General features: G+C 38.2%; 2 protein-coding genes across 2 annotated transcripts; both read right to left on the bottom strand.

Annotated features, from left to right (window-relative positions):
• Positions 1 to 31: 31 nt before the first annotated feature.
• On the bottom strand, positions 32 to 6772 carry LOC146161411 (uncharacterized). The gene is made up of 7 exons (XM_083385150.1): positions 6569 to 6772; positions 4966 to 5894; positions 4187 to 4383; positions 3312 to 3681; positions 2505 to 2608; positions 696 to 937; positions 32 to 232 (listed from the first exon to the last, which is right to left on the bottom strand). The coding sequence occupies exons 1-7, from the start codon at positions 6770 to 6772 to the stop codon at positions 32 to 34; spliced, it is 2247 nt and encodes a 748-aa protein (XP_083241276.1).
• Positions 6773 to 12030: 5258 nt separating this feature from the next.
• Positions 12031 to 19213, bottom strand: LOC146161410 (uncharacterized). Its single transcript, XM_083385149.1, has 16 exons — positions 19124 to 19213; positions 18650 to 18796; positions 18368 to 18484; positions 17936 to 18027; positions 17375 to 17558; positions 16474 to 16562; positions 15760 to 15841; positions 15553 to 15666; positions 15300 to 15429; positions 14976 to 15147; positions 14313 to 14492; positions 13777 to 13921; positions 13395 to 13441; positions 13213 to 13322; positions 12248 to 12348; positions 12031 to 12138 (listed from the first exon to the last, which is right to left on the bottom strand). Exons 1-16 carry the CDS (start codon positions 19211 to 19213, stop codon positions 12031 to 12033), a joined length of 1908 nt encoding a protein of 635 aa, XP_083241275.1.
• Positions 19214 to 27007: the final 7794 nt, after the last annotated feature.

Here is a 27007-nt window from a genome sequence, read left to right as displayed (position 1 = left end):
GCGACAGACTATAGCTTTACCACAGCGGTAGTCACCATCGTGCCCTAGACCTAGACGAATGGCTTAACATCGGCCAAGGGGAACAAAGAATGAACTTGCGCGAACGCTCGGCTCCCACCTGATTGCGATAAACAGCAAAGGTTATTCGCTGTGAGTTGCCGACCGTGGGCTGGTAAACACTTTTCGGCAGTCGAATCGATATTTCATGCTGCTGTTCATCTGGGTTGCTTCCCTGAAACGCGACATATACGTTGTTGTGATGCGCCAAATGCCTTTTCACCGATTGCGCTTGGCAAGCTAAACGGATTTGTATTCAGTGGGTATGACGTGTCCAAAGACAACTTAAATATGCTTTTTAAAATAAACTGTATGGCGCCTGTACATTTATTTCTGTATGTAGACTTTGAATTAATTGACGTAGGCGGAGAACATTATAGTGGGGAATTTCGCAATGTGTTCGTCATTCTGAGATGCGAATTTCCGCTTATTGTTTTGTTGTATAGTTTCGGTAATTACATAAAACATTGTCATCAGTATCACAATAGGACTGTAAAGTGTTTGGGATAACCATTACAAGTTTTCATCTTATACTTGCCGTGTGAAGTTTCTCAATAAAATACAGATATATGTAAATTGCAGGCTATGACATGTCGAGATCAATAATTAACATTTTCAGATAATTAACTGTTTCTTACGTTGCACGTGGAAATAACCGTAGTGTCGAGTTTGCCACCCGGAACTGACGCCTCAGGAACGAGCTTCGGCGGAAAGGTAAGGCCGACTGGACTGTATCTGCCCGAAGTAGCTCTGTAAGCCTTCCTTGTTCCCACCTGATCAACTGCGAGAACCTGGCTTACTCCCACCTCTATGTCTCTGCTGACGTGAACGTGGAGGTTCGCCGTCGGCATGCAGGCGTGCGTCATCGCTTTATTGATTGCTGCGAAAACAGAAGGAAATAAAATGGTCTGGTAGTTAGAACCCAAACTATCATGGTTACCCAAACCTGAAAAAAAATACTAAAGATGATCTATGATTTTCACATTTTTACTATAATTGGGTATACAGTCGGACAGTGGTAATCACTACCAAGAAAAAGCAAAATTACTGTAAAAAACGGATCTTCTTTTTTATGCACTTCATTCCTTTAATGCAGTCGAACTCTGACACAAGAAGTCTCGAAAGAAATCTGATATAACGATTTAACTCGTGACCGTTCTAGTTAGTCAACGCAAAACAGTCGATTATTCCACGCCCTATAATGCAATTTATTTCTTAAACTTATCAAACGGTTTCACCAAACAGTTGGATTTACTCAGTCTTTAATGCAAGCAAAAAACCTAGATGATTGTAATATTCTGCATTACGACTCCGGCTATACCAGGACAGTCGCATCAAAAGTTATTTTGACCTAGCCTTGCTTCACCTACAATGAAACCCTTGGTAGGTAGCTAGGTTGGAAAGCTGTTCTACATGCAGCCGTTTCCTAATTACAAATAATATAATCGTTGGTCAGTACGATTTGTCGAGCGAAAGTAGAACACGCGCACAAAGTTTAAATTTGCTGTGTTTTTTTTTCGACTTGTTTATAACTCACTTCTGTGATACGCACTAACAATACTAAACTAAAAACTCAAATCCCGAAGTTGTTAATGTAATGCGTTTAACAGATTGGCACCGCCAGACTCATCAATTTTCTTTGGATAAAGCCGACACCGTTTATAAACCATTGACCTAGAGAACAAAATCGTTATTTGCGTAACGCATGTTGTGATGCGTCATTCCGTGTTCGTTGTTACTAAAGCAAGATAAAAACTATGTTTGCAAGAAGCTTGCGTGTATTGCAGGGAAATGATTAATGGGATTATTGTGTTATCCTAGTTTCTGTCGACTTCGATGCACTATATATAACTCAGCCTGATATTATTTGTCCGCCATCTTACTTACTAGCAGGTAATTTAGACTTATTTCCAAGGACGTAAATACTCCGCCCGTCTGTCGTGTTTAATATAACGTATCCTTGGTTATATCTACAAAAATTAAAGGCACGCGTATATCTGACATGTAACGAAATTTCTGATTTTTACTTGCAGAGCTAGGAGCATAAAATAAGCTTGCATCGGGTGCAAACGCGAGGAGCATTTTGATGACGTAATGATACCCGCTGAACCGACGTCACGCTTATAATGCTCGCGAGGCGATAGTTATAAGGTTTTGTCACTGTATCAAATATAAGTTCACAAACCGAAAATATAGCTTCGGGTGAACTTTAAATTTGCTCGCGTCCGCCAATCGATCTTAAACGTCAAGCCGTCAGCTGACGCAAAAACCACCAGTAAACATGATGTTGTGGGGAAAGCTGGGGCGGCGCGTTAGAGGAAGTCACAAGTCAATGCGTTGCTATAACAGGAAAACCCACTTTACGGCATCGAGCGACGTACAAAGGCGGCGAAGCAGCTCGGTTAATTTTGCCGCGCATTCTATGCATGCTTCCACTCTTATTGTACCTTGCAGGATATATTCCTTGACTTTTCTCAGCTCTCCGCTGCTCGCATTGGTCGGCGAGTTCTTGGCGAAATAGTATAGCGCTTCGATTTGCCCGAATATTTCCCTGTCGAAGAAATTGCACTTGGTTACCTTAAGTGCCTGTGAAGATGAGTTATGCCCCCAGACACAAAGTCAAATTCAAACAGTTGTCATCGGTGGCATGTACTTAACCGGAGAGTTTACCTATTTTAGAAATGTTGGGTTATGAACCTGAATAACCTTTTTTGTGGTTTGAGATTAAGCAACATTAAACTGATAATAATCCTTTTCACTAACTCAAAACCCTAAATAAATTACATTAAATCGAACTTGTCTGTTTTTGTTTAGTAGACATCTTTGGTAGCTATTAAATTACTTTTAGTACGGTTTATTATTCGTATATATTTACCTTACTAAGTGTCAAATACAGTTTATCTGTAAATTATTACTATTCTAAAGAGCACTGGCTTTCTTTCATTGAGTGCTCAGTTACTTCAGTGGGTTTTCACTGATTTTTAGAACTCCATCAGTTGATCGCGTATTGTTATTGTTGATATTCTTATTGAGGAAAAGGCAGTATATTTAGACACTGCGAAGTCGGACTCGGGACTTGGGACTCAACGGAGTCGGTTTACTTGGATGAAGTCAGACTTGGCAATCGGGACTCGTGTAAGACTATCGGACGCGGTGTCCCACTCCAGTTGTTATAAAGTGACCCCGCATCGTGCTCCATACAATGTACAAACTTTGGGTATAGTCGTATACTAAGAATAAAGACACAGCCTTACTTCAGTAGGTTCGTGCAATCGGCGGTGCTCGTCGAACCATTGGTCAGCAGCGCAAGGTATGACTGGAGCATGCACACCACAGTGCCCGTGCCATACTTGTCCGCCGCCGTCGAGTTGCCACAAGTCTCGGAGCCCATAGCATTCAGGGTGCAATCAGCGGGGTCCGGGAGTACCGTAGGCCGGTGGTCGGTCAAACTTTCCTCGAGGTCGCGTAGTTGATTAAGCGCGCTGCCGGAGTAAAGCGAGTAACCTCGTCGCTCGTTGCAGGTGGCCACGCGAAAAAGGCCGGCCAAGTGCTGATCGCACACCAGTTGGTTGCCTCCGAGCTTAAGGCTGCCCGTCCTGTCTTTACCGATGCTTTCCAGCCAGCCTGCCGCAAATAAATGTGATTATGTTTAACTTGTATTTTAAAGACCTTTTTGGGCTTTTTTAAAGGGAGTTGGTTACTCAGTCGATGCTGTCAGCCATTACGCAAACAAGAAATAGCCCAAATTTGGCTTGTAGGAGTATGTTTTCGAAATTGTTTATTCAAGATATGGTTTAAACTTTAAAAGAAAGCTTTAAAATCCTGTTAAAGATACCAAATAGACCCATAAAAACTGCAAAATGCATGCTTGCATATATATATATGGTTCCGTATTTAGCATATTGGTTCTGTGGAATTAAGATACTTTATCACGGTTAGAAGACTTATATCAAAATTATTATGATTTTAATTCAGCAATACCGAACCTATAGTATGGTATATTTTCCTTTGCAACTTGGCTAACTCACTGTATTTACTTGTGAGTTTACTTGAACTCAGCCAACCTTACTGCAAACCTAGTAATTCCTAAAGAACAATGTTCGCGCCTTAGGTCAGTACAATTCCAAACCTGGGTCAACCCGCGTGAGGTGGTTCTCACTCAAGTCGAGCAACTCTAGGCTTTTCAAGCCGACCGGGTCGAACGTTGCAAGCGAGTTGTTTCTGAGCTTTAGATTCCGGAGTTCCACAAGACCGGCGAATGCGTGTTGGTCAACTTGGTGGATTACATTGTTGCTCAAGTCGAGATGCGTGATGCCTCCAAGTGCGCTAAAAGAAAGCTTGTTTTTAATTACCTTTTTTTGTTTTCGAAAATGAAGCTCAACGATAGTAGGCTAAATAATTTAAAGCGCCTATATGCCGAACACTTATGCCATTTTACACATTCTGTAACGCAGACTGTAATAATTGAATTACTTAAAATTACCGACAAAAAGTAAATATCGCTTCGAAACTAGATGTTGTACGCTAGGTGAGGATATTATAGGTTTTAGAAACAAGTCAAGGCTGGCAAGCACCTGGACTCACAGTCGTCACAAATGTTGGACCAAAGGGAGTTTTTAGACCCGAGTCTTTAACATAATTATCAAATCAGAATTTCCTTTAAATAAGATGGTTCATGACATTTTACAACAGTCATATCTTTAATATCCCGAGGAAAGCCATATCAATTTTAGGCCGGTTTGCATAATTCGGAAAATAGTTTTTAAATAATCAAGAGCACATATTTTCGAAAGACAGGTTCTTTTCGCAGTAAAAACCTTCCACAAAACTCATCAGGTAGAGCACCATGTTAATATTATGTTAGGTCAGGTAATGGAAGATGTATGCCAAACCTGCACCCCAATATACCTCAGCACGCTGGACGGCAAGGTTTCGATGCGGTTGTTGCTAAAGTTTGTCAGAAGGACGATGTTCGTCGAATCGGTCAGGTGGCAAGGCGACTTCGAGTCGGATTTGATACTTCGAATCCTATTGCTTGACGCATCCATGGTGTTAAGCCAACAAAGACTGCCGAAAGGGTCTAGCGACAGCACTTGTATGCGGTTGTGGGACAACCGAGCCACCGTGAGCTTGTTAAGGGCCGAGAACATATCAGGGTCGGTAACATTGTCGATTAGGTTGTGGCTGAGGTCGAGGAGGTCTAGTTCGGGGAGCAAGGAGCTCAACTGGCAACTCCCCTTAACTCCGACTGGTGGGCATTTTCGCTCTGGAGCAAAGTCGACTGTTTGAATTCGGTTGTTGCTTAGTAGAAGCATCTCCAGCACGGATAGAGGACCTCCAAAAGTGTTCGCGTCCGCCCTGGTCAGTAGGTTACCGGACAGGTCGAGCTGGTCCAAGTAGCTTAGGGCCGCAAATGCCTTGGGCGCGATGTGTTCGATCCGGTTGCTGCTGAGGTTGAGCATCATCAGGTTGATCATAGATGCAAAGTCGCTCTCGGACACACTTGCAATGCGGTTGTGCGCCAAGTCGAGGGTGTCTATTCCTTGCAGTGCGCTAGAGTTGCGGAATCCATCCAAGTCGGCGATGTCGTTGTGTGAAAGCCTCAGCTCGCTCAGCGAAGTTATTCCGTCGAAAACAGAGGCGTCGACCGTCCATAAGCCAAGCTTACGGAGGCCTAGGGTTTCGATGGAGAGATGGGAAAAGTTGACCTTATTCACGTTGGCTGCGTTGCTCACTTGACTGTGGTGCGGGCCCCCGGATATTACCAGCGACTTGAGTGTCAGTTCTGCCCTGATTGAATCCAGGATGGAAGCCACGCACGAGGAAACGTTCCCAATCTGTATACGTGTCACAAAGGTTTAAACCCCATTTTTTCCGATTTATAGTCGCGACACGAGTGAAAAAAATAGCGTTTGATTTAACCGATATGAGTATCTTAAATTGGTAAATTCTTGAAGTGTAAACCCTAGTAATCTCCACTTAAAACGCAAAATAACGTTAACCAGCAGGTAACCATTAGGCTGATTTCGACTGAGACAAAGCACATTAGCTCGAACAGGAAATGTAACCAAAATATTGTCAATTAAGTAAACTCTTCGCGCCAGATGAAACTTTTAAGGATTGCGTCACACTAATAATTCATTTTGGCCGGTTTCGGTACAAGTTTTTTGTTTTCTGATGTATCGTATTTTACAGAAATGTTCGTTCCATACTCAATAAAATATCAATTGTAAAATATTTCCCGCAAAATTTTATGTAGGTGCCAACGTTTCGACCACCTATTTGGGCACCTTGTTTCGCATTGTCCGGTTATCGGGTGTTCGTTTTCGCGCCTCGTGGTTTAGAACGTGGTTCATTGTTGTGTTTCTTTCTTTTATTGTCTGTCTGGTATATATATATATATATTTTTTTTTTTTTGCCGATATCGACTTATAGCGTGCTGGAACAACAATTTACAAACAATGCCTCACATGTAAAAGCCTAAAATACGTTTGGGTTCTATACGGTTTACCGTGAGTTCGTGAAACACGATCTTGGTCACATTAGCGATCGACTCTTCGACGCTGTTGTTGGCGGCGCTCGGCAGACACCGACACTCGGATACTTCGGGCATGTGGGTGAGGAACCAGCAGCGAAGATGGGGACTTCCCTGGCCTACGCAGCACTCGCCCAGGTTGCCCAGTGCTGCCGATGGGCCTCGGAGCAGGCCAAGCATTACGAAAAGGAGGACTATTCGTGGTTTCATTGATTTTTTCTTAGTTTTTATTTTTATCTGCAGAAGGATAATTATGCTACAGCGTTAATACTATTTTATATGGGAGTCCGAAATGCTGACTGAACTGTTGTTTCCACTTAAACGCGTTACGAATGACAGCCTCGTGCCGCGGGTACAACGTTAAATATTTACAAAGCTAGGAAGAATTGCTAAATCTATATCCGGTAAAAACGTTTCTGAACTATTTCAGATCATTTGATATTTTGTAACAAACGCATTACAAAAAATCCTGATCCAATACACGAGGTAGTTTTAAATTGCTTATAGTAATACAAAAAAGATGAGATCACTTAATGTCACTATTATTGTCTCGGTATGAAACTTTACATGTTTCCTTCTATAGCGCGCCTGCCTTTCCCTGTCTGTATTTTTCTCTCTCGATCTACGAGGAAGTAAGTAACGTCCGAAGAGAACCGATCCCCTTTGAGCTGTAATCTCAAGACGGTCAATTTCTGACCAACTGCAACTGATTTAGCAGCCACTATTTAAAAATCACTCACATATTAACCTTTAACTCTCCACAGCTCTGTGGTTTTGCGTTGAGCGTGCAATTCAAACGTAATGGCGTATAGTATTATTGTTGTTGCGCCCAGCAGATATTACGTTTGCGAAGCGGAAGATGGTCGTAACAACGCGCGTAAGTGCTTCCCCTTCGCGTTTTGCTGTCGACCCCACAATAGCTGAATGGCTGGTGCTTTTGCCTTTCTATGAGCTCACCGTCAATTGCTCATTGCTGCAGTTCCACCGACAGTTGTCAAACGGTTATGGAAATAAACCATGCTCGGTTCGCCCTTGTTCTGTTAACGAATAAGCTTGAAAGCGAGTTGGGCCACGTTTTTATGAGTATAGCGTTACAAACGTTATTGCAATAATAATTGACTATAATTCAGCCCGATCATGACGTCATCCTTTAGAAACTAACTAATTTACGAAATAGATTGCGCTGTTTAAATTAGAGAAAGTCGACTTAGATACAAAACATTTAAGACATAAAGGTAAAATCGCGCCAATAGTTACAATGCTTAATATTCATGTTGGTGACTGATCCGTTTAGCTTACGGTGTCTTGGAATATTTAGAAATAAATTTGCTTATAGTTCAAGATATTGTGGTTCCGTTTTGTTCTGACATAAAATGCTACCTTTGCTATTCATTCTTACTATGCCCTGCAACAAATTTGCCCCAAAATGTGTTTATTGCAACATATCTTTTAGTTGTTTAACCTTTAAATTACGGCGGTTAGAGCGATGATTTTAGACTGATCTGGCTGAATATGACTAGCTTTTCCTCTTTTCTGCAATACTCCAGACGCCGTTCGTCGCGTTCTATAGCTGCGTAATTTTAGTGCAACATCTCACGCGTATGACCGGAAGCAGCATTGAGTCAGGCATTGGGGCTGGTGAAAATAAAAATCGAAACCGTAACGACTGACTTTATACCAGTGTTTATTAAACCGGACGACGAAGCTTTTGTGCCTTACATAGGGATCTCTTTCGGCAAATTAATCTAAAATCAACGTTTCGAGTTTTTACTCTGTTTCGCTTTTTGGAGTTGAATGGGATTTTAAATTTAATTCAAATTTGTTGCGACGTTGCTATCATGACGTTACGTAACAACGCCTATTGTGGTTATTGGCACAAAACATGTAAGTTTATATAATTGCGCGCTCTGGGATTTTATGGTAATGGTGTAGACTGTAGATAACATCTCTCCTTGAAATCTCTTCCTTGAAACTGTTTAAGACTTTTCGCACCAACATATACTGTATGTTGATATTTTATTTGCAAAATCGCTATAAATCTATTTACCAATTTAAAAGAAAATACTAATAACCAGGTTGCAAGAGAGCACATGACGGAAATAGAAACACAGCAGCCATACGGGATAGATATAGCTAACAAACGGGCAGATTTTAACTCGTGAGTAATCGATGAATAATTATGGCGTCCCTGATTGTTCCTGGTCCTTACAAAATGCAGATTTTCAGAACAATGGCAAACGGGTTTTTCCGAAGTGCAATCCAAGCCTGTTTATTCTTTTGAGAAAAGACTGTGCGCAGTCTAATGATGGATAAACAACAACACCAGCGTTCCCTTTAGGGTGCGAAAATTTGTAATTTGCGGATTTGTGGAATCAGCCATATGATTCAATAATAAACCCGAAAGTGATTCGAAAAAACCTGAAAGTAGGAATGAGGTATATGGACTAAACGTGCACCTTGCTCGGGTTTTCGTAAAATCGTTTACTCTGATTCACAAAGTTTATTCAGTATTCTGACAACTCATTCCTGTAAATATTCGTGCTCACAAAAACCAAAAATTGCTCAGTACGAAAATTTGTTCAAGGTAAACTAAACACCATTAACAACTGAACTTGTTTCTACCTTATACGCGGATCACTGAAGACCAAACAACTCGTTATAATAAAGAATCTATCAGTTCACGGCTTCCTGCCAGTTAACATAGTAACAAATTGCGCTGCCTATGCAACAAATCGGCCATTAAATCTGCAGCAATATAGCAGCAGAAGAGGTAGCCGTTACTTAGGTGTCGAGCGCATCAATGTGGTCTTCCGAGAAAGTCGCAGGACGGCGACTGGCAAACACTTCCTCCTTCAACTTTGGACATTTTGCGCCATCGGCCGCTACGTGTCCTGGGTCTTGGCGAGGACACAGTTGCACCTTTACGCCGATTCGTTGTATAGTGACTGATCGGCGTCTCGGATCTGCGTTGTTTCTTATAGTTGTTTATCAGTTTAACTACGCGCGTCACCTTTAATTAGAACCGGCTTCCGCTTTTTTCACATGGTTAATGGACGTCATTTGGCGTTCAGGCCACGGAAGCGTTTTGAAACCACTTATTTTAAGCACGATTTACAGTTTTTACTTGTGTTTGTCGTAAACCAAGGGTCACCAGACTATGGCAATTTGGTCGGATCTTGCCCGAAGAGTTTATTCTACCGGTCCACAGTATATTTACGTAGAGTTCAAATGTTGTCGTATGCAATTCCAAACTAAATTTTTATGAAAGGTATATTGAACGATAAATTGTAGAGCTTACTTCACTTTTGGTGTACAGATATTGATATTTTTTCGTTAAACTATTTTTAAGTTAAGAAAGTTCGACAGCAAATTTTGTATCCGCCCCGCGGTATTCGTCCCGGGATTCCAAGTGACACAAGTTGGAATTAACTAGACTCCTAAAGAACAGATTTTAGCTAGTTCGAACTTCTTATATAAGGCAAAAGCACACTACCGATAAAATAATTATTACACATAGTTTTGCTCAGGAAAAACTAAAAACGAACATGGTTGTCTTTTCTGCATCGCAACAGAGAAGACAACTGACCACAGATTAGTACAAAATAAGGTTACTTATATAATAGCAGAAAGTTCTAGTGACAGAATTTATTGTCTGTTTTGCGTAGTCACTTCTGCTTTATGTGCCCTGGCCTAGCGTAACGCAATCGTGGTCTGGGTATTTCGTAAACTTTCGTCTGAACTATACTCGCTTCCTCCCATATAGCCACAACAAGCAGTGCCACGAGTAATGGCTTCAGCCCGAAATGCCGACAGTGGCGACGAAAGAGGTTGGGTTTGATTGTCGTGAACAATAGACGAAGTCAAGCCGCAAATAGAACGCCGAACTTTGAGGAAAATCATTAGAGGCGAGCGCATCCTGTTTGCTGTCACTCTCAGCCCAAAGCGAACCTGATTCGCCGTATAGCCCCGGTGTGTGGCCCGGGTCAGGCGCATAATGAATTGAGCGGTCCTGTCCTGAATTAGTGAAGGATGGCATGTAAGCCCAGGCCGTCACTGAAGTAAAGCATTTGTTTACAGGTTTGTATTTATAAACCTAAAAGGGTCGTACGGCATTTTGCAAAGCATTTATGCGAGACAGTGTAATTTCTCAGGTCACTCCTTAGCGTCAAGTTACGCCCAATAGAAGGCGACATAGCCATTGAGGACTATTTGCTCGGTCTTACGATGACTTGCTTGACAACTTTGTATAATTATTAGACACAAAATCCTTTTTTGGAAGACTATTGAAACTTCCTGGGACAATCCTGAGGTATTTTTTCATAATTAAAAGTTTTTTTAACCTTGTTCTGCTCCTTATTAGATTGATGCGGGAACGCCGCTAGATAAACGTAATATTATAGTTTGTGGACACTGAGGTTAAAAAGTTAAACTGTACACAACAACAATGTCATGATGAGGATTGGTCTATTATACGATTATTGTGGCATTTTCTTGTCTGCTTTCAAATTTTACTCAACAAAGTCTATATTGTTCTTTTCAGCAACACGAACATACAGATTTAAGCGCGCCAATTTATTCAAAAATTGAGTGAATATGCAAGCTAGCATATCCAACGAAAAAATTTAGGACGATACAATTCTTAGTCTTGCACAATTTATAAACAACTTGCATTTGTATTTTCCACAATGTTTACTTTCCACATTACACCACCACAGTAACTTTCTTGCTCTAGTCTTTTGTGCTTTCTTGCTCTAGTCTACAGTTTTACTTTACTGATATTTAAACTTTTTTAGTTTTATTTTCTTCGTTGGATATAACATTGTTATAATTTTTAAATCCCTTGTACTTTCTGCAATTGCACTTTTTTGCTTGCTGGGGTGGTTGCAAACTATTCGTATGGTATAGTGCAGGCGAAGTGCATATGAGCAGAAAACATACGCGAAATTATTTCTTTGCGTTTAGTTCTTTTAGTCGTGCAATTATGAACTGCTTTAACGTTTGACTTTTGTACTGTTGATTGACTATTGTGATCTTAAACGAAGTGTAAGTGTATACCTAATAATGAAGTGATATTTTCTTCTATTTGTTTACCTATGACTTTTGTTTTACATTTCCTGAATATTAGACACAACTTAAAACAACCTAATGCGCAATCTTCGTGTTTTGAAAAGCTAAACAAGCATATAACATCTACGATTATACCAATTTATATTTTATTATTACAGCAAACGCTATTTATTATTAAAGCAAACGCCAAGATACCAAATAGCAGTCATAATACGCCAACATAATATGTATAATATCATCTGCTTCGATTTTATCAATGCTGTTAATTAACGTTAATAACGCGAAACAAAAAAATAAAAAAATGTTGGATAAATAGAATATTTTAGGCTATTTGCTTTACACCTACACACACTTTCTTCGCTATGGACATCCTAAGTTGCGTCCTGGCTGGGCTTATTATTCAGTTTGTATTTATCCAAGTCTTCAATCTTTTTATTTTTAATGCACTGATGGATATACGCTTCCTCTACGATTGGTATCTGTAAGAAATTAATATCCTGATTAAAATGATAACAAGTGTTCGCAATTTGGATAATCTTATACAACACTGAAAGATCACGTTCAAGAAAAACATTATTATTTTCAAACCTTGGAATTGATGGCATCTCTCACTTTTCCCGATTTGCGCTCAAAATCCCCCTTGCTACAAATCAGGATCGTGTTTTGAACAAAAGTTCCTACATGGGGAACTGCAAAATAAAACATTACCTCTAACGTTTGGTCTTTCAGGAAGGAGAAGGGGCTAATAATTATTGATTTGAATTCACTTTGGGTATTTTAACAAATTAGGTAAACATAAAACATTTCTGACACCGAAACTGTCGTTAATTAATACTTATAACACAATGCTTCAGTAAACGAAGCTGTAGCGTGTAGACGAATAGATGTTTAGTTGTTACCTTATAGTTAACACCCATATACTATTATTATTTTAAACTGTAAACAATGCGCATGGTAAAATATAACGCACTACTAATTAAAAAGGCACGCTATTAAACCGAATGAAGAGTAGCACCTAATGATAACCTAGTTATAATTGTTTTTCGGCGTTACTTTTTGCCAAATAATTTCAAAATTGGCCTATAGGTGGTCATTCTTCTTTTTATAGTCCAGATTCAACGTTGCAAAATATGTTACAAAAATATTTAATCAAGTAGCCTATGAACACTTGACTCTCAAATGCACTATTTTTAGCATTACAGAATTGGGTTGTTATTTTGATTGGGTTTATATTTTGAGGGATTTCGAAAGAAGGTTAACATATGCCCTGGGTATTTTAGAAAGAAAAATATTAAAATTGGGGTATAACTAAGATGTTAAATCCAAAAATCTTTGTGATTTCCATTACCGCCCAGATGTATCACCAAGTTTGTAATTGCAATTCAACATTGATGCTTCGGTAGTAGAATTTTTACCATATGCATTAACAGACTGACCAGGTTTGGCTTGCTACATTCTATCTGCCCAACTAATGATCAATATGTGGATTGTTTTGAAGATTGACCCCCCCCCCCCCCCAAATGGGGTTGAAACAAACTAAGCAAAACCAAAACCTGTTGTTCCGCCGAATGTAATGATAAGATCTTCAAAGGTTTGACCCTTTCGGCCAATTCGCTTGGCGACCAAGCTTTCAGACAGCACTATGTTCTGCACTTTAAACACTCTGTAATTGCAAACTTAAAATATTATAAGAAAATAGGTTGGAAATAAAATATTAAATCGTTCGCTTACTTACTTGACAATTTTCTGGGGTGCTTTTTTCTTTGATTTTGTTCTGACCGCCTATAAAACAGACATTTGTATATGAATAGATTAATTAACAGTGCATGTGACATTTATTTCACTGAAGCAGGCATTGGAGATTTGAGTTAGTTATAGATCTAAAATTTAATGAATGTTTTTTATTGAATTTTTTTTAATGTTTTGGCTAGTTTTTTTATTATAAAGCAACTTAAGTTATTCAGAAAAAGGTTACTTTGTCTAAAGATTTGTCCTCTAATCATGTACGGTATAGCTAAGTTTATAGAAAAGCCAAAGTAAATATAACCTATAGGTAGCATGAATCGCCTACGACGTTGTAACACTACTACTTGGAAATTTATTGAAATTCAATATACTTTTCTGTATTGCTGGAGCTTTTCGTGTACGTGGTTGGTCAAGTATGGAGTCGGTTTTTCGGGGTCAAACACACCGCTTGCGGGGGGCATTTCAGCCGACAAGGAAGAAGCAATCGAAGCAAAACGCCCCCAGTTGCAATTTGATCTTTAAATTAAAACAAATGCAAACTTACAAGGTAAAATTATTAGCCATTTTCTATTTTATTATATTTCAAGCAAAGACTTAAACTTTTAATTTTAATACCTATAACTATTTTATCAGGACCCCATTCGGCGACCGGTGGTAAGTTTATTCGAAAAAAATCATTAGAGTGGCATTTCAACGACGAGGTAACCTAACTGGCTTTGCCGCGTTTTTTCACATTGTATGCCTTTAACTAAGAACTGACGCACTTTACTCTAGATCCGGTTACACCATCCAGATTTTCCTTGTCAGTGCAGTAACCTAAATACAATAAATCTAAAAAAGGCACTAGAATAGGTACCGACCGAGACATTAGTATAATAATTGAAACAATATTTAAGGTGATACTTACGTCAGTAACTCATTTCCAAAGTTAATACTGTTTTGCAAACTATCTGCGTTCTCGCTAAAAGACTTGTAATGCGAGTCTTTTGGCCCAAGGGTTGTCTTCACCACCGCTTTAATGCTCTCTATTCCATTAATCGCGTCTCTGAAACTCTGCTGCATCTTAGACATGTCTTTCTCTTCCTCCCTGAGATTGCAGGACAATTGATTATAGTCTATCATTGAATCTCAAACGTTTTTACCTGACCGTCTCAAATTCCTTGCCTGAAATAATTTAGGACCTAAATTCGTTTTTTTTTTAATTATTAACAGAACCATAATTAATTTAAGGCATCAATATAAAATTCAGGATAGGATCCTACTATATTTTATCAGTAAATGAAATAAAAAATTCATCAGAACCCTTGAAACTTCCCGACGGACCCTATGTTAATCACTTGTTTATACGAATAAGGACAATAATAATGTTTATTGTATATATGTTGGTTTTCCAGCCAAACATTTGTGTCAAAAGGTAGAAAATACACCCATTTAAGACAGTATTTAAATGTCGAAACGTGATATGCGCTACATGCGCATGCTGTCCGAAGACCAATCAATTTTTCTTGGATTTAAAAAGGTCTTGCGAGCGTATACCCCTGACCTGCACTAAAAAGAAAATCAATCGCACCTCAAAAGGAGGCAGATGTTTTCAAATTTCTCAGCAGCCATAACGCGACAGTTTTCCTGCAAAACTTTAATGAATGACTCCTGAGCGCTTGCCCATGAGTCGTCCGCTTTGTTTCCTGTCATTGTATAGGCACAGGTGGTCGAAAGAACGTCCAGCGCTTGTTTTCCTAATTCTGAATAATACAGAACGTAGAACACATTATCGACAAGCGTTGAAAATATATACTTAAATTTATGTATAGTTAGGACGTACAGAGTGTCAATTCTGTAGTAATTCATTGTGTAAATTAGACCTCTATACTATTGTTGCAATCGCTGATGTCACCTCCCGTTTCTTTTGTCGCCACGTCGTTCATACACAGCAATCGCAACTCCAAAAATTCAGTAACTTCTCGAAGGTTAGTTTGATAATCGAGATAGGCCTTTTTCACCTTGATGATCTGTTTTCCGTCCAACTTAAGATAAAAAACTTCTGTTTAAACTTAAAAGAAACAATAATTATTTGACACATAATATAACTGAGATTTGTCATAGTTTCGGTTAAAGTTAAAGAGAAAACATTTAATAAAATATCTCACATCGGAGCTTTCGGGTATGTTCACTGAAAAACATATAGCCTTTTTCATCGTTTTCGGGATGCTGTGAAAAAAGTAGCTCAAGCTTTCTACGTTTTTTGCATCTTCAAAACTTGTCTGGGTGGAAAGAAACATGATAATATCGATTTTACATAGGCCTATATGTTATAACTCTTTATACAATTTATAGGTATTTACCTCCAAAAAAGCAGTAGATGTCTCTTTTACATCAAATGAAACTCCTTCGAGACATTCGAGATTAATGGTAATGTCTGTAATGGTAGTTGTCTCCCTGAGAAACAAAACAAATTTTTCCCTATAAGAATAGTATAAGTCTTGTATTTGAAATTCTTTTAAACTTTTATCCTGTTTATCTCTATTAAGTACAGGAGACATTAACCGAACGACGCTATGTATATCGTATCTCTAACCTGTATACCTTTAAAGTAGAGGAATACGTTTAAAGAGTATACGTGGTTTCAATACAAAACTCACATAGCTGGCAATGTTTTAAGTTCATAAACGCAATTTTATTTAAAGTGCTGTTTTGATCGTCTGTGCCTCTGTTAAACACGCTGAAGTGTTACTGGAATTATTGCCTCTGTAAATTAGCAGTATTTCATAACTGAGTGCCTGGTGTTTAAAAAAGTAGTGTGTCTCTGTATATATATGACAGCATTAATGAACACATACAGTGCATCTTTGGAAACAATTGAGTGGTCACTGACTATTTCGTTCGATTTTGAAGCGAACGCCCATTGGGTTCTGTCGATATTTTCTTAAAAGCGATGTCGAGTCTAGCTCGCCAGAATACCGATGTCAAAAACAGCGTATCCGAGTAGAAGCATTCGGGAGTTGCAAAGCTCGCAGTCGACTTTGATAATTTTGTATTTATTATGCTTAGGAAACGTGACCTTGACATACCTGAGACACATGGGGATAAAAAGATCCGCCTCGAAATCACAATCTTCGTTTAACCAGTAAAAAGCTTCGCAACCCAGTCTTGAAGATATCTATACATTATTAATTTACAATTGGAAACTGTTTACACACCGTGTATTCATATAGTATTGAGTTGAAACACCTAAATAATTTCATAATGATAGAAGGTTTGGCCTTTAGGGCAAAGCATTAATGGCGAATGGTGAAAATCATGGATAGTTAGAGGAAATAATTTTTTATTAAGTAAATATAACCATTTAATATGTTGCCTAGCACCTATCACAGTGGTCGGCAACCGCCGGTCCGAGAGGAGTTCGTTATCGTAGCAGGGTTGCCAGATTAAAATTTTGATCAAAACCCAAACCGTACATAAAAGGCCGTAAAAAGTATTAAGCACTCGTTAGGTGACCATATGAGTTAGCCTACATAGCACGTTTACAACATCCAAAAATGCATTTTTATTGAAAAATTTAACTCCTCGTATCATACAATATATCGAAAACGGATCATATATAGTTTGTTTTTGATGTTCAAGCGTGCCCATCCCAAAGTGCAATAGAATCAAATCATGCAAACAATACTTATAAACAATGGAAATTTTTCGAAAACCGCATGCATTTTAATTAGTTCATTGAAAAAAGTTCCTTTACTGGATATATGTTGTTTTTAAGGCCGGTCCGCGACAAAATTTCAGTTTTAAACCGGTCCGCAGTGTAAAAAAGGTGGCCGACCCCTGACCTATCAGATAATATATCACGAAATTGTTAAAAGGTCGTTCTCGTCATCAAATGCTCGGTGTTTCGTTTTACCATTAGAAAATGACAGCTGAAAATTCGAGTGAATTAATATCGGTTTGTCTAAAATCATTTTGCCATTAACTTACTTCACGGAGCAGGTATGGCCTGTATTCTCCGATGGTAAAGGCCGATATCGGCACTCTACTTTTCTTCCCAATCTTTTTGGCCAACTCGTTGTATTCCTTGTACAACTGTTCGGGTTCACGTATGCCGCTGTTAGCATCGCCGTCAGTAAACAGTATGATGGAGTCGCGTGACTGCCTTTTGCCCCTGTGAAGCGGTTTCGTTAATAATTCGTTACCCCCACTGCGTTCATGAAGTACTTTAGTCAATATAAGTTTTTAGTTTAACGAGTTTTTTGAGCAAGAAAGTGAAATGGGTTTACTTGGTATAACATCGACAGAATTGCATTTGTAGTCCAATTTAACAGAAGTTGCATTTTGTATAAGTTTGTGTACATGTATGCGGGCTGAATATATTGTTCTCTTTCGGGATAAAACATATAGATTACATTTCGCGCGAAATCATTTACATATTGGCAAAAAATATAGTTTTGAATTTGCCATAGCAAATCATTTTTTGCCAAATGCCGTTCCTGGCTGACATAAAATAAATGATAAAGATGGCTTGTAAATCAACATTCTCACCCTTTTATCGTCATTAAACCTTCAAAAAGTCCATGACTGATGTTTGTACCTCCGTCCGCCTCAAGGCTTTCTATTATCATTTTGGCCTTCAACTGAGTAAAACACGTGTTAAGCACAAAAACGTCAACCACCAAGTCAAAATAGTCAATAATAACAATTCGTGACAATTCATTTTTTCCAATGGTTTATGTAATATTATAAAATCTCCCTTTATACTGATTTTTATTCTCTTCTGGATATACCTATTGTTTAATGACATACTTGGTTTACTCGGTCAAAATCTTCGTCATTTGTACCTGTGGATCCAAACTCAACAACCACCCCCCACTTAATTGGTTATATTGTATAAACACAGTTTGTTCGGGGTAGACTCTGCAGTCAGTAGTATTGCTTTCTTGTGAAAAGGTTTGTTCAAAGCTATTATGTGGTTACCCGGCCTTTCCTGTTCATTCTTGTCAGCTGCAGACACCTTTCAGCTTCGTGTGAGAAACTAACGATGGAAAGCCACGAATCATCGACCATATGCTCCACAAAAGAGGCCGCAAATATCTTCGAAGAAATTTGTTCTCTCGGTGTTAAGCAATAGAAAGTGGTGTAAACACGATAATATCCGAATTTAATTATATCTCTATGACGTATTGTGACACCAGGTATGCGCAACGTTATCGTATATTTTACATTTTAAACCCTGCATTTAGGGTCCTTTAGGCCTACCTTAATGCGGTCCAACAGGCAATAGTCTTTATCTGGCAAAATCCACCCCATACTACCGCTGACGTCGATGACCAACACATAGCGAAAATTAACCACCTTGCTTTGTGATTTGTTGTCGGTCGCTAATTCCAATACTACGTTGACTTTCTGCAAATTACAAAACGTAGACTTTTTCTTAGTTAATATTAGCGTATCGCAACGATTTCGGCGATGGTCGTCTATTAAAAATAAAAGGATATTTTACATAATCCTGGATGTGTTAAAAAAATAAAATATTATGAGCTACAGCAATAAGTGAGAATGTGCCATTCATATTATTACCTATCATGGCAAATGCGTTTAAAAAGTTTGTAGTAGCCTATTTACATTAAAAAAAGTTACTTTTCGAAAAATAAAACACTTAGTTTACCGGATCACAAACGCGACAACAAAGTTACTTTATTTATGTAAGGTATACCTAACAAATGTTTATACCTCTCCATTATTAACTTTACAAAAATATTTTGACAGAAGTTGGCTGTTTTTTTCGTCAGAAACTACATCCACCGATGAAGAACTTTCCATTACGTCACGCCGGTTTGCTGGACTCCGGAAATAACCACCGACTTTTTAGCTTTACGCTTCCAAGTTTACTTTTACAGAACTCTTGCCAAGCTTTGTTAACCGCGTCGCGTAAACCTTGAATGTGTGTACTTAGGCTTTGTCGAATTGTTGTGTTTGTTTGGTGAATGGTGGAATGACTCTCAGGTAGATTTAGTAACGGTGGACACGAAGTGAACTTACCCCAAAGCATTTTTTACTATCTTTAACTGAAAAATGCGATAATTGTTCGCGTTTAGCGTAAATCTTTCTTCATTTAGCGTGAATCATTTTTAGTAATTTGTTCCATTTTAATGGGATTTTATCAGCCTTAAGGCGCTGTTTAATAATTTTTATATTGATATGTTACGTGTCCAGAGCCTAGCGCTGTGTCGACTCTTACAAACTGTGTCCAATTTGTGTGTGCCAAAGCCTGTATTGTTCCTTTCCTCAACACAAACGTACAGATTTTAGCGAACAAATTTATTCAAAAATATATTACGGAGTGAAGGTCCAAGCAAGCATATTCCTCAAAAAATTTAGGACGATACATTTCTTAGTATTGCACAATCTATTCTATAATACAACTTCAAATTGACCATTTCCTTTTTCCACAACTTTCTCACTCTGATCTTTGCGACTAGTTTTACTTTACTGGTATTCAAGGTTTATTAGTTTTGTTCTCTTTGCTTTATATAACATCATTATCACCTATAAATTGCTAATACTTTTGACTCTTGCACTTTTTTCTCCTTTTGTTTGCAAAGTATACCTATAGTGTAATGCAGTGGAGGTGCATAAGAGCAGGAAACATATTATACCAAATCCTTTCTTTGCGCTTAACTCTGATTTTAGTCCTTGGCCTCTTTTTTGTTTTACTTTTATTTTGAAAACAAAACAAAACACGCATACCATACACCTTCAACTATACGACTTAAGTTTATTTATTATTCCAGCACATCTTCGTAAAGCGCCAAGATAACACGTGACACGCAAACATGTACTGTATAATATCATCTGCTTCGATTTATCAATGCTGTTAATTAACGTTAATAACGCGAAATATTGAATGGTCTGTTGAATAAATAAAATATTTTAGACTACTTCTTTTACACTTACACAACTGGCGCGAGGTGTATTTAACGAGTGTGACAACACATCTCCAAATAAAAGAATATGTGTCGACTAGTTTGCGTATTTGTATCAAAGCCAAAAAAAACTAAAATTCAAAGTATGTGACAACGCTATTTTATTTTTACAGCATTTTAATTAGTTTGGTCTTTCCAGTTTATAAAAGGCAACTTTAGAGCATGTGCACCAGTGGTTCTAAATCTGATGTGGCTATACGCACACTTAGTGGATTGACGCTGGGTTTCACCTGTTTTTATACTTAACAACTATGATCCATTTTTCTTATGTTTAAAAAGGCATAGCGAGTTGAAAAACTAGCTCCCAGCATCGCCATATCGTCACAGGTTTTAGATAGAGTAAGGGCAATTAAGCGGAGGAAAGAAGAAATATAACTTACAAGGGCCCTAAGAATATTTCCAAATGCGTTGTTTTCCTAAACTTAAGATTAGAAAGATACTCACATACCACCTGCAAAGCCTTAGCGTTGCATTATAGTGGCACGTGTAACACGCTAAATACTTAACCGAGAAAAATCCAGCCCTAACGACCTCCTGTAACGCTGTTAATGAACACTACAGGGACCATGACGTTTCCGCCATGAGCTTCAATCTCTTGTCCTGGTACAACGGCCACGAGCGTTTTCAGTCGAAAGGGAAACAGTCGATCAACGTAATCGGAAAACGAGCAGATGAGGGCGACGTTCAAACACAGACCATTTAAAGTCATCGCACATGCTACCAGGTAATACGTCACCAAGGGATTTGCCTCGTCCGCTTTCGGCAGAAACTCGACCATAGGAAGAATTACCAGTTCAGTAAGAACACAGCAAGTGGCGAGACCAGAAGTCGAACGCACATAAACACCATGCCGCTGATCTCGCTGTAGCAAATTCGCAGCGCGACGACCAAGATTGTGACGAGCGCGACGCGACAGAGAATGGAAAGGATTACGTTGGCGTAGATCACGGCAGGATAGAGCGGCTCATACCGACATCCGTTTTCTGTGGCCCACACTTTGACGAAACCTATGCTCAGCAAGTTTACGGAACCGGTCAAAACGATGCCCACGAGGACCAGTTTACCGGTGGTCTTGGCGCGAGAAATCAGTTCCGTTCGCCTGGTTTGCATTATCTGAAACACCGAGTGCTGACGAAACCAAATGGTCGCGTAGACCGCGCACTTGTGCAGAACATAAAACCCGACTCCGAGTCGGAAGGTCCACATGCAAGGGTCAAAGTTTAGCGGGATCAACAGAAGTTCAAAGTTCACGGGCAAAGTGGCGAGCCAAACCATGGCAGCTGTGACGCAGCAGAGGCGGTTAGCGGTCCTAAGGATCTGCGACGTCGTCCTTTTCTTGTGGTTGTAAAGCAGCGACGAGAGCAGTATGTAACTGGACAGGACGAGTGACGTAATGGAGAGAGACCACTCTAGGATAAGGCGCCGAGGCATGGCACTAATTTCGAGAAAACAATGTGCTAGTTTTTTTCTCTTACTGAGTTACCTGCGCACAATAGGTCTTGGACATTATGTACAACATGATTTTGTTTATTGCTGGTCTTTAATAGCGCTTTGTGTTCTCTACGTAAATGATGGCAGAACAATTTTTCGATATAGTATTATTACAACAAAGCGAAATTAAAATGCTAGGTAAAAAAAGAAATTGCTATAGGTAAAAAATGACGTAGAATTCATTGTCGCAAGGATTATTATGCAATTATAAATTCTACCCGAAAACTTATATAAATATGGGCATATTATTAGCTAGTATCAGTCACCTCATATTATAATATGTACATAATACTACATGGATTGAATATATTAGTTTCAGTTGTTTAATTTGTAACTATAGAAATTCTGTTTAATGGGATGTCACAATACGATCAGCATATCGCAGGCAGCGGTATCATAGTCTTCCATAAACTTGAAAAGGTGTTTTCGTTTTCCTGCGTAGCTCAGTTGTTACCTCATGAGTTCGAATCCCGCAGTAAGCTAGTGTCTCTACACGCAAGCAGCTAATAATTATTGTTGGTTGGCCGTTTTCTGAAGCCAACTTGACCACCCGGTGTTACAGATTTTACTTTATATAAAATACATTATTTTAAGTTCAGTAATGGACTTTATATAAAATACATTAGTGAGTTTAATGATACGGAATCCAAGTTTAGTTATCTTTACACTGATGGTAAAAATCTCAGACTTTTCAAATCCTGCAACGAAACTTGGTTTTCGCACAAAAACTATTGCAACACCAATTCACTAAACCGTATATGTGCTAACGCTGCCTGTTCAGGCTACACTATTCATTTCCGCTTGTCGATTTGCCTTCTATTATTGCCCAATGAAAAATTCAGAGCCGTATCAGGTTTTCGTTTTGGGCTGAAATCAATACAATCAAAAGCTTTCACAAATAAGTAACGAGTCTAGGCTATATACCACATTTCACTACATGCATAGTGTTCCATGTTACGTCCGTTTTTTATGGGGTTTGGAGTACAACCGTATCTATTAATTAACGTCTTAAAAAGTATGATATGGACGTTTGTGCAGCCTTACATTGCAATAAGCTGTTTCAAAATCTCTAAAGTAGGTGTTTGTTGCAAAACAACCGGAAACTCTTTATCAAACAAGTCTTCTTCATAATTTATAGAAAACTAGGCAATTGCGTGTGCTTTTTGTAGGTCAGGAGAAATGTGTTTACTTCGTTCATGCTTCTTGCGTTTAATCTGAAAAGTAATCCCTCATATATATATAGTTAAAAAGTTTTCAAGATTTTTTGCAGCGAAAAGTATTATACAATAATTCAAATAAAAACAAAATGTGGCAAACTAATGTTTTTCGATCACCATAATCAAGAAAAGAAATAGGTAACATTGTTAAACAACAAAAAATAAGATGTCTGTATAAAGTAAGACAGTTTTCTTTACTGTGGACATCTTAAGTTGCGTCCTGGCTGGGCTTATTATTCCGTTTGTATTTATCCAAGTCTTCAATCTTTTTATTTTTAATGCACTGGTGGATATAAGCTTCCTCTACGAAGGGTATCTTTATGAAATAAAAATACTGATTAAAATGATAAAAAATGTTCGCAATTTAGATAAGCTCATATAACATTATAAGATTACAATATTTAGACCTTGGAATTGATGGCATCTCTCACTTTTCCCGATTTGCGCTCAAAATCCCCCTTGTTACAAATCAGGATCGTGTTTTGAACAAAAGTTCCTACATGAGGAACTGCAAAATAAAAATTTACCTCTAACGTTTGGTCTTTCAGGGAGGAGAAGGGGCTGATAATTACTTGCCTTCCTCTCGAATTTCAAAATGCGATTATTATTATTGTTTATAAGTGTAATATGCATTACTTATGAAGCTTATGGAATAATATTGATTTGTATATAAATTCCTACCGATATAAAATCATATGTGCATATTCATACAGTAGGTACTGAACTTAAAATATGTGTGTATATTCATACTACCTGTTGTTCCGCCGAATGTAATGATAAGATCTTCAAAGGTTTGGCCTTTACGGCCAATTCGCTTGGCGACCAAGCTTTCAGACAGCACTATGTTCTGCACTTTAAACACTCTGTACAAATTACAATCTTATAAGAAAGTAGGATGGACATAAAACTATTAAATTGTTCTTTTACTTACTTGACAATTTTCTTGGGTTGTTTTTTCTTTGATTTGGTTCTGACCGCCTTAAAACATTTCAATAAAAATGGATTAACAGCGCACCATGCGACCTCACTTTAATAAATTTTTTTTGTGACTTATATATAAGTCAGCAAATAATTTGAATTCAATATTCAATTTTTTGTATAACTTAATTCTACCTTCATAATTTTGTTGTTGTCGCAAAATTACCTTTATTTTCTCTTTTCGCAACGTCATTATATTTCACACCATTGCAACTAATATTTGTCGTAATTCTGGTTACAAAACGGCAGTAAACAAGAAAAATAACATATCTTACATGAGAGCCTTCGGGTATGTTGACTGAAAAACATATAGTCTTTTTCATGGTCTTCGGTATGCTGTGAAAAAAGTAGCTCAGACTTTCTTTTGCTTTTGCATCTTTAAGACCTGTCTGGATTGAAAGAAAATTAGAAACCCACACACAAGGTATAAATTAGGCTTATACCTCCGAAAAAGCAGTAGATGTATCTTTCAAATTAAAGGAAACTCCTCTGAGGCATGTGAGATTAATGGTGATGTCTGTTATTGTAGTTGCCTCCCTGAGAAACGAAATAATGTTTAACCTTTTTGTTAACTACCATAGGTCTTGTGCCAATTAAATATTTCTAAACTGTTTTTAAGGTGTTTATGTTTGAGATTGAGAAATGATATATTTCGGAAATGTCCCTGTTACACACAGGAGACCTCAACTGAGCCACCTAATATATATATTGTAATTCTTTGCCATTGACGTCAAGAAGTATGTTTATAGAGTAAGTGATTATAATTCTTAAGCTCACTTAGATGGCAAGTTTTTTAGTCAGGTTTTTTAATAAACGCAATTTCAGTTAACGCTTTGTTATACTCTCTACGGCCGACTTGTCGTTTATGATCGGCCTAGAGAAATATACGAAGTTTGCCTCTGAAAATTGGCAGTATTTTATAAGAAAGCTAAACAGAGTATGAATGTCTGTTTATATCTAACACCAAGAATAATAATCTACACATTGCATTTATGAAAACTGTTAACAAGGCTACCTTATATTTGGCTGACTATTTCGTTCGATTCCTATCAAGTTTGTCAAAATCCGCTTGGCCTGGTGCACAATTTTTAACTTACGTAATGCATTTTTTAGCCCTTATTTCCTTTAAGCGCAAGATTCTTTCTGTTTTACTATGGTTTGGTCCGTTTTAGGGGAATATATTCAGCCCAAGCGCCGTGTGACGAATGAAATTAATTCTAAGTGCACGTTCTGTTAAAAATGCTATAAATGCCATTATTTCGAGTAATACGCGAGTTTCTTTCATTTGCTTAATGCACGTTGTTTCATTTAAATTAAAAAGTTATTCCATTTTTTGTTCGCCCTTTAAGCGACTAAATTATATTTTACCTTCATGTTCGCGCGCAAGTTCAGTCGAGAACAACAGTTGTTTCTTAGTTTATTTCTTTTATAGCTCCACGCTATGACGTAGCGTTATGAGAACATCCCTGAAAATGTCAACCCCTCCAACAAATGCCCTGGATCCGCCGTGTTGAACTTCGTGGTATACGAGCCGTAAGCGATAAACCCGGCAACAACTATGTGATATATTATGCTTAGGAGATTTGTGCATTACTTAGCGGAGACACATGGGAATAAAAAGATCCGCCTCGAAATCGCAATCTTCGTTCAACCAGTAAAATGCCTCACAACCGAGTCTTGCAGATATCTACATTATTACTTAATTGAATAAGTTTTTTACACACCGTCTATTTCTAAATTAGCATTGAAAACGCTTAATAGGCTAATATCAAGACATTTCAGAAAAATAAAAGATTTTAGCTCTAGGCCCTAAGTTTAGAGAAAAGTAATTGAGGCGAATGGCGAGAACCATGGCATTATATAAAATACCCTTATTTAAAGTAGATATATCCACTTAAAGTCTTAATATATAAATCTAATATGTTGACCAACATCTATCAGATAACTATATATATCAAAAAAGTGCAAAAAGCTTCTTCTTGTCATACGTGTGTTGAGCTTTATCGTAACAAAATGGGAGATGAAAGTGCAAGCGAATCAAAATCTGTTTGTCGTCAAACATCCCTTTTTCATCAACTTACTTCACGGAGCAAGTATGGCCTGTACGTTCCGATGGTAAACGCCGATACAGGCACTCTGCTTTTCTTCCCCATATTTTTGGCCAACTCGTTATATTCCTTGCATAATTGGTTAGGTTCAAGTATGCCTCTGTTAGCATCGTCGTCGGTAAACAGTATGATGGAGTCGCGTGATTGCTTTTCGTCGCTGTGAAGTGGATTTGTTAATAAGTCGTTATCCCTATACTGCGTTACATCAGATGCTTCGGCCAAAAATAAGTTTTAAGTGCATTGCAATGAATGCTTTGCGCATCGGCATTAAGAATTATAGAAAAATGTTAAAAAGCTCGTAAGTCTACATTCTCACCCAAACAACGCCATTAAACCCTCAAAAAGTCCACCGCTGATGGTCGTACCTCTGTGTACGTCGAGGTTTTCTATTGTCATTTTGGCCTTCAACTGAGTAAAACGCATACAAAGCACAAAAACGCCAACGACTGAACAACTGGTTAATTTCGATCAATTTAACGAAGGTGTGATAAGAATCGCCTGACGAGCAACAATTGTGAAAATTCCTCTTCCGTATAGGTTAGCCTAAATGTAAAAGTTTAAACACCCTCTTAATATTGATTGATTATTTCACTCATGGATACTTATTGTTTAAAGATATATTGGGGTTACTCAGCCAAAACCCTTAAACTGACGTACCCGTATCCTGTAGATCCAAACAAAACAGCCCCCTTCACTAAGTTGGTCTTATTGTATACATTATTTTTGGCCGGGGAAAACTTTGCAGTCAGCAGTTTTGTTCGATTGAGACAAGGTTTGATTAAAGTTATGTTGCAGTTACCCGACCATCCTTGTCCATTCTTGTCAGCTGCAGACACC

The sequence above is a fragment of the Ascidiella aspersa genome, chromosome 3 (assembly GCF_963924565.1).
Source record: "Ascidiella aspersa chromosome 3, kaAscAspe10.2, whole genome shotgun sequence".
NCBI lineage: Eukaryota > Metazoa > Chordata > Ascidiacea > Phlebobranchia > Ascidiidae > Ascidiella > Ascidiella aspersa.
The sequence above is the reverse complement of the archived record's forward strand: the minus strand, read 5'-3'. Positions and strand labels throughout refer to the sequence as shown.

What these genes read in the sequence shown, in the direction of transcription:
- LOC146161411 (XM_083385150.1), bottom strand. Translation starts at nt 6,772, where the DNA reads ATGCTTGGCCTGCTCCGAGGCCCATCGGCAGCACTGGGCAACCTGGGC. An exon ending in CAAGGAATATATCCTGCAAG is followed by an intron (nt 938 to 2,504) that starts GTACAATAAGAG and finishes CTGTTTTCGCAG; the next exon opens with CAATCAATAAAGCGATGACG. An exon ending in CGGTTATTTCCACGTGCAAC is followed by an intron (nt 233 to 695) that starts GTAAGAAACAGT and finishes GTCGCGTTTCAG; the next exon opens with GGAAGCAACCCAGATGAACA.
- LOC146161410 (XM_083385149.1), bottom strand. Translation starts at nt 19,213, where the DNA reads ATGGAAAGTTCTTCATCGGTGGATGTAGTTTCTGACGAAAAAAACAGC. An exon ending in GTAAAGTTAATAATGGAGAG is followed by an intron (nt 18,797 to 19,123) that starts GTATAAACATTT and finishes TGTAATTTGCAG; the next exon opens with AAAGTCAACGTAGTATTGGA. An exon ending in TTTGGAAATGAGTTACTGAC is followed by an intron (nt 13,922 to 14,312) that starts GTAAGTATCACC and finishes TTTAATTTAAAG; the next exon opens with ATCAAATTGCAACTGGGGGC.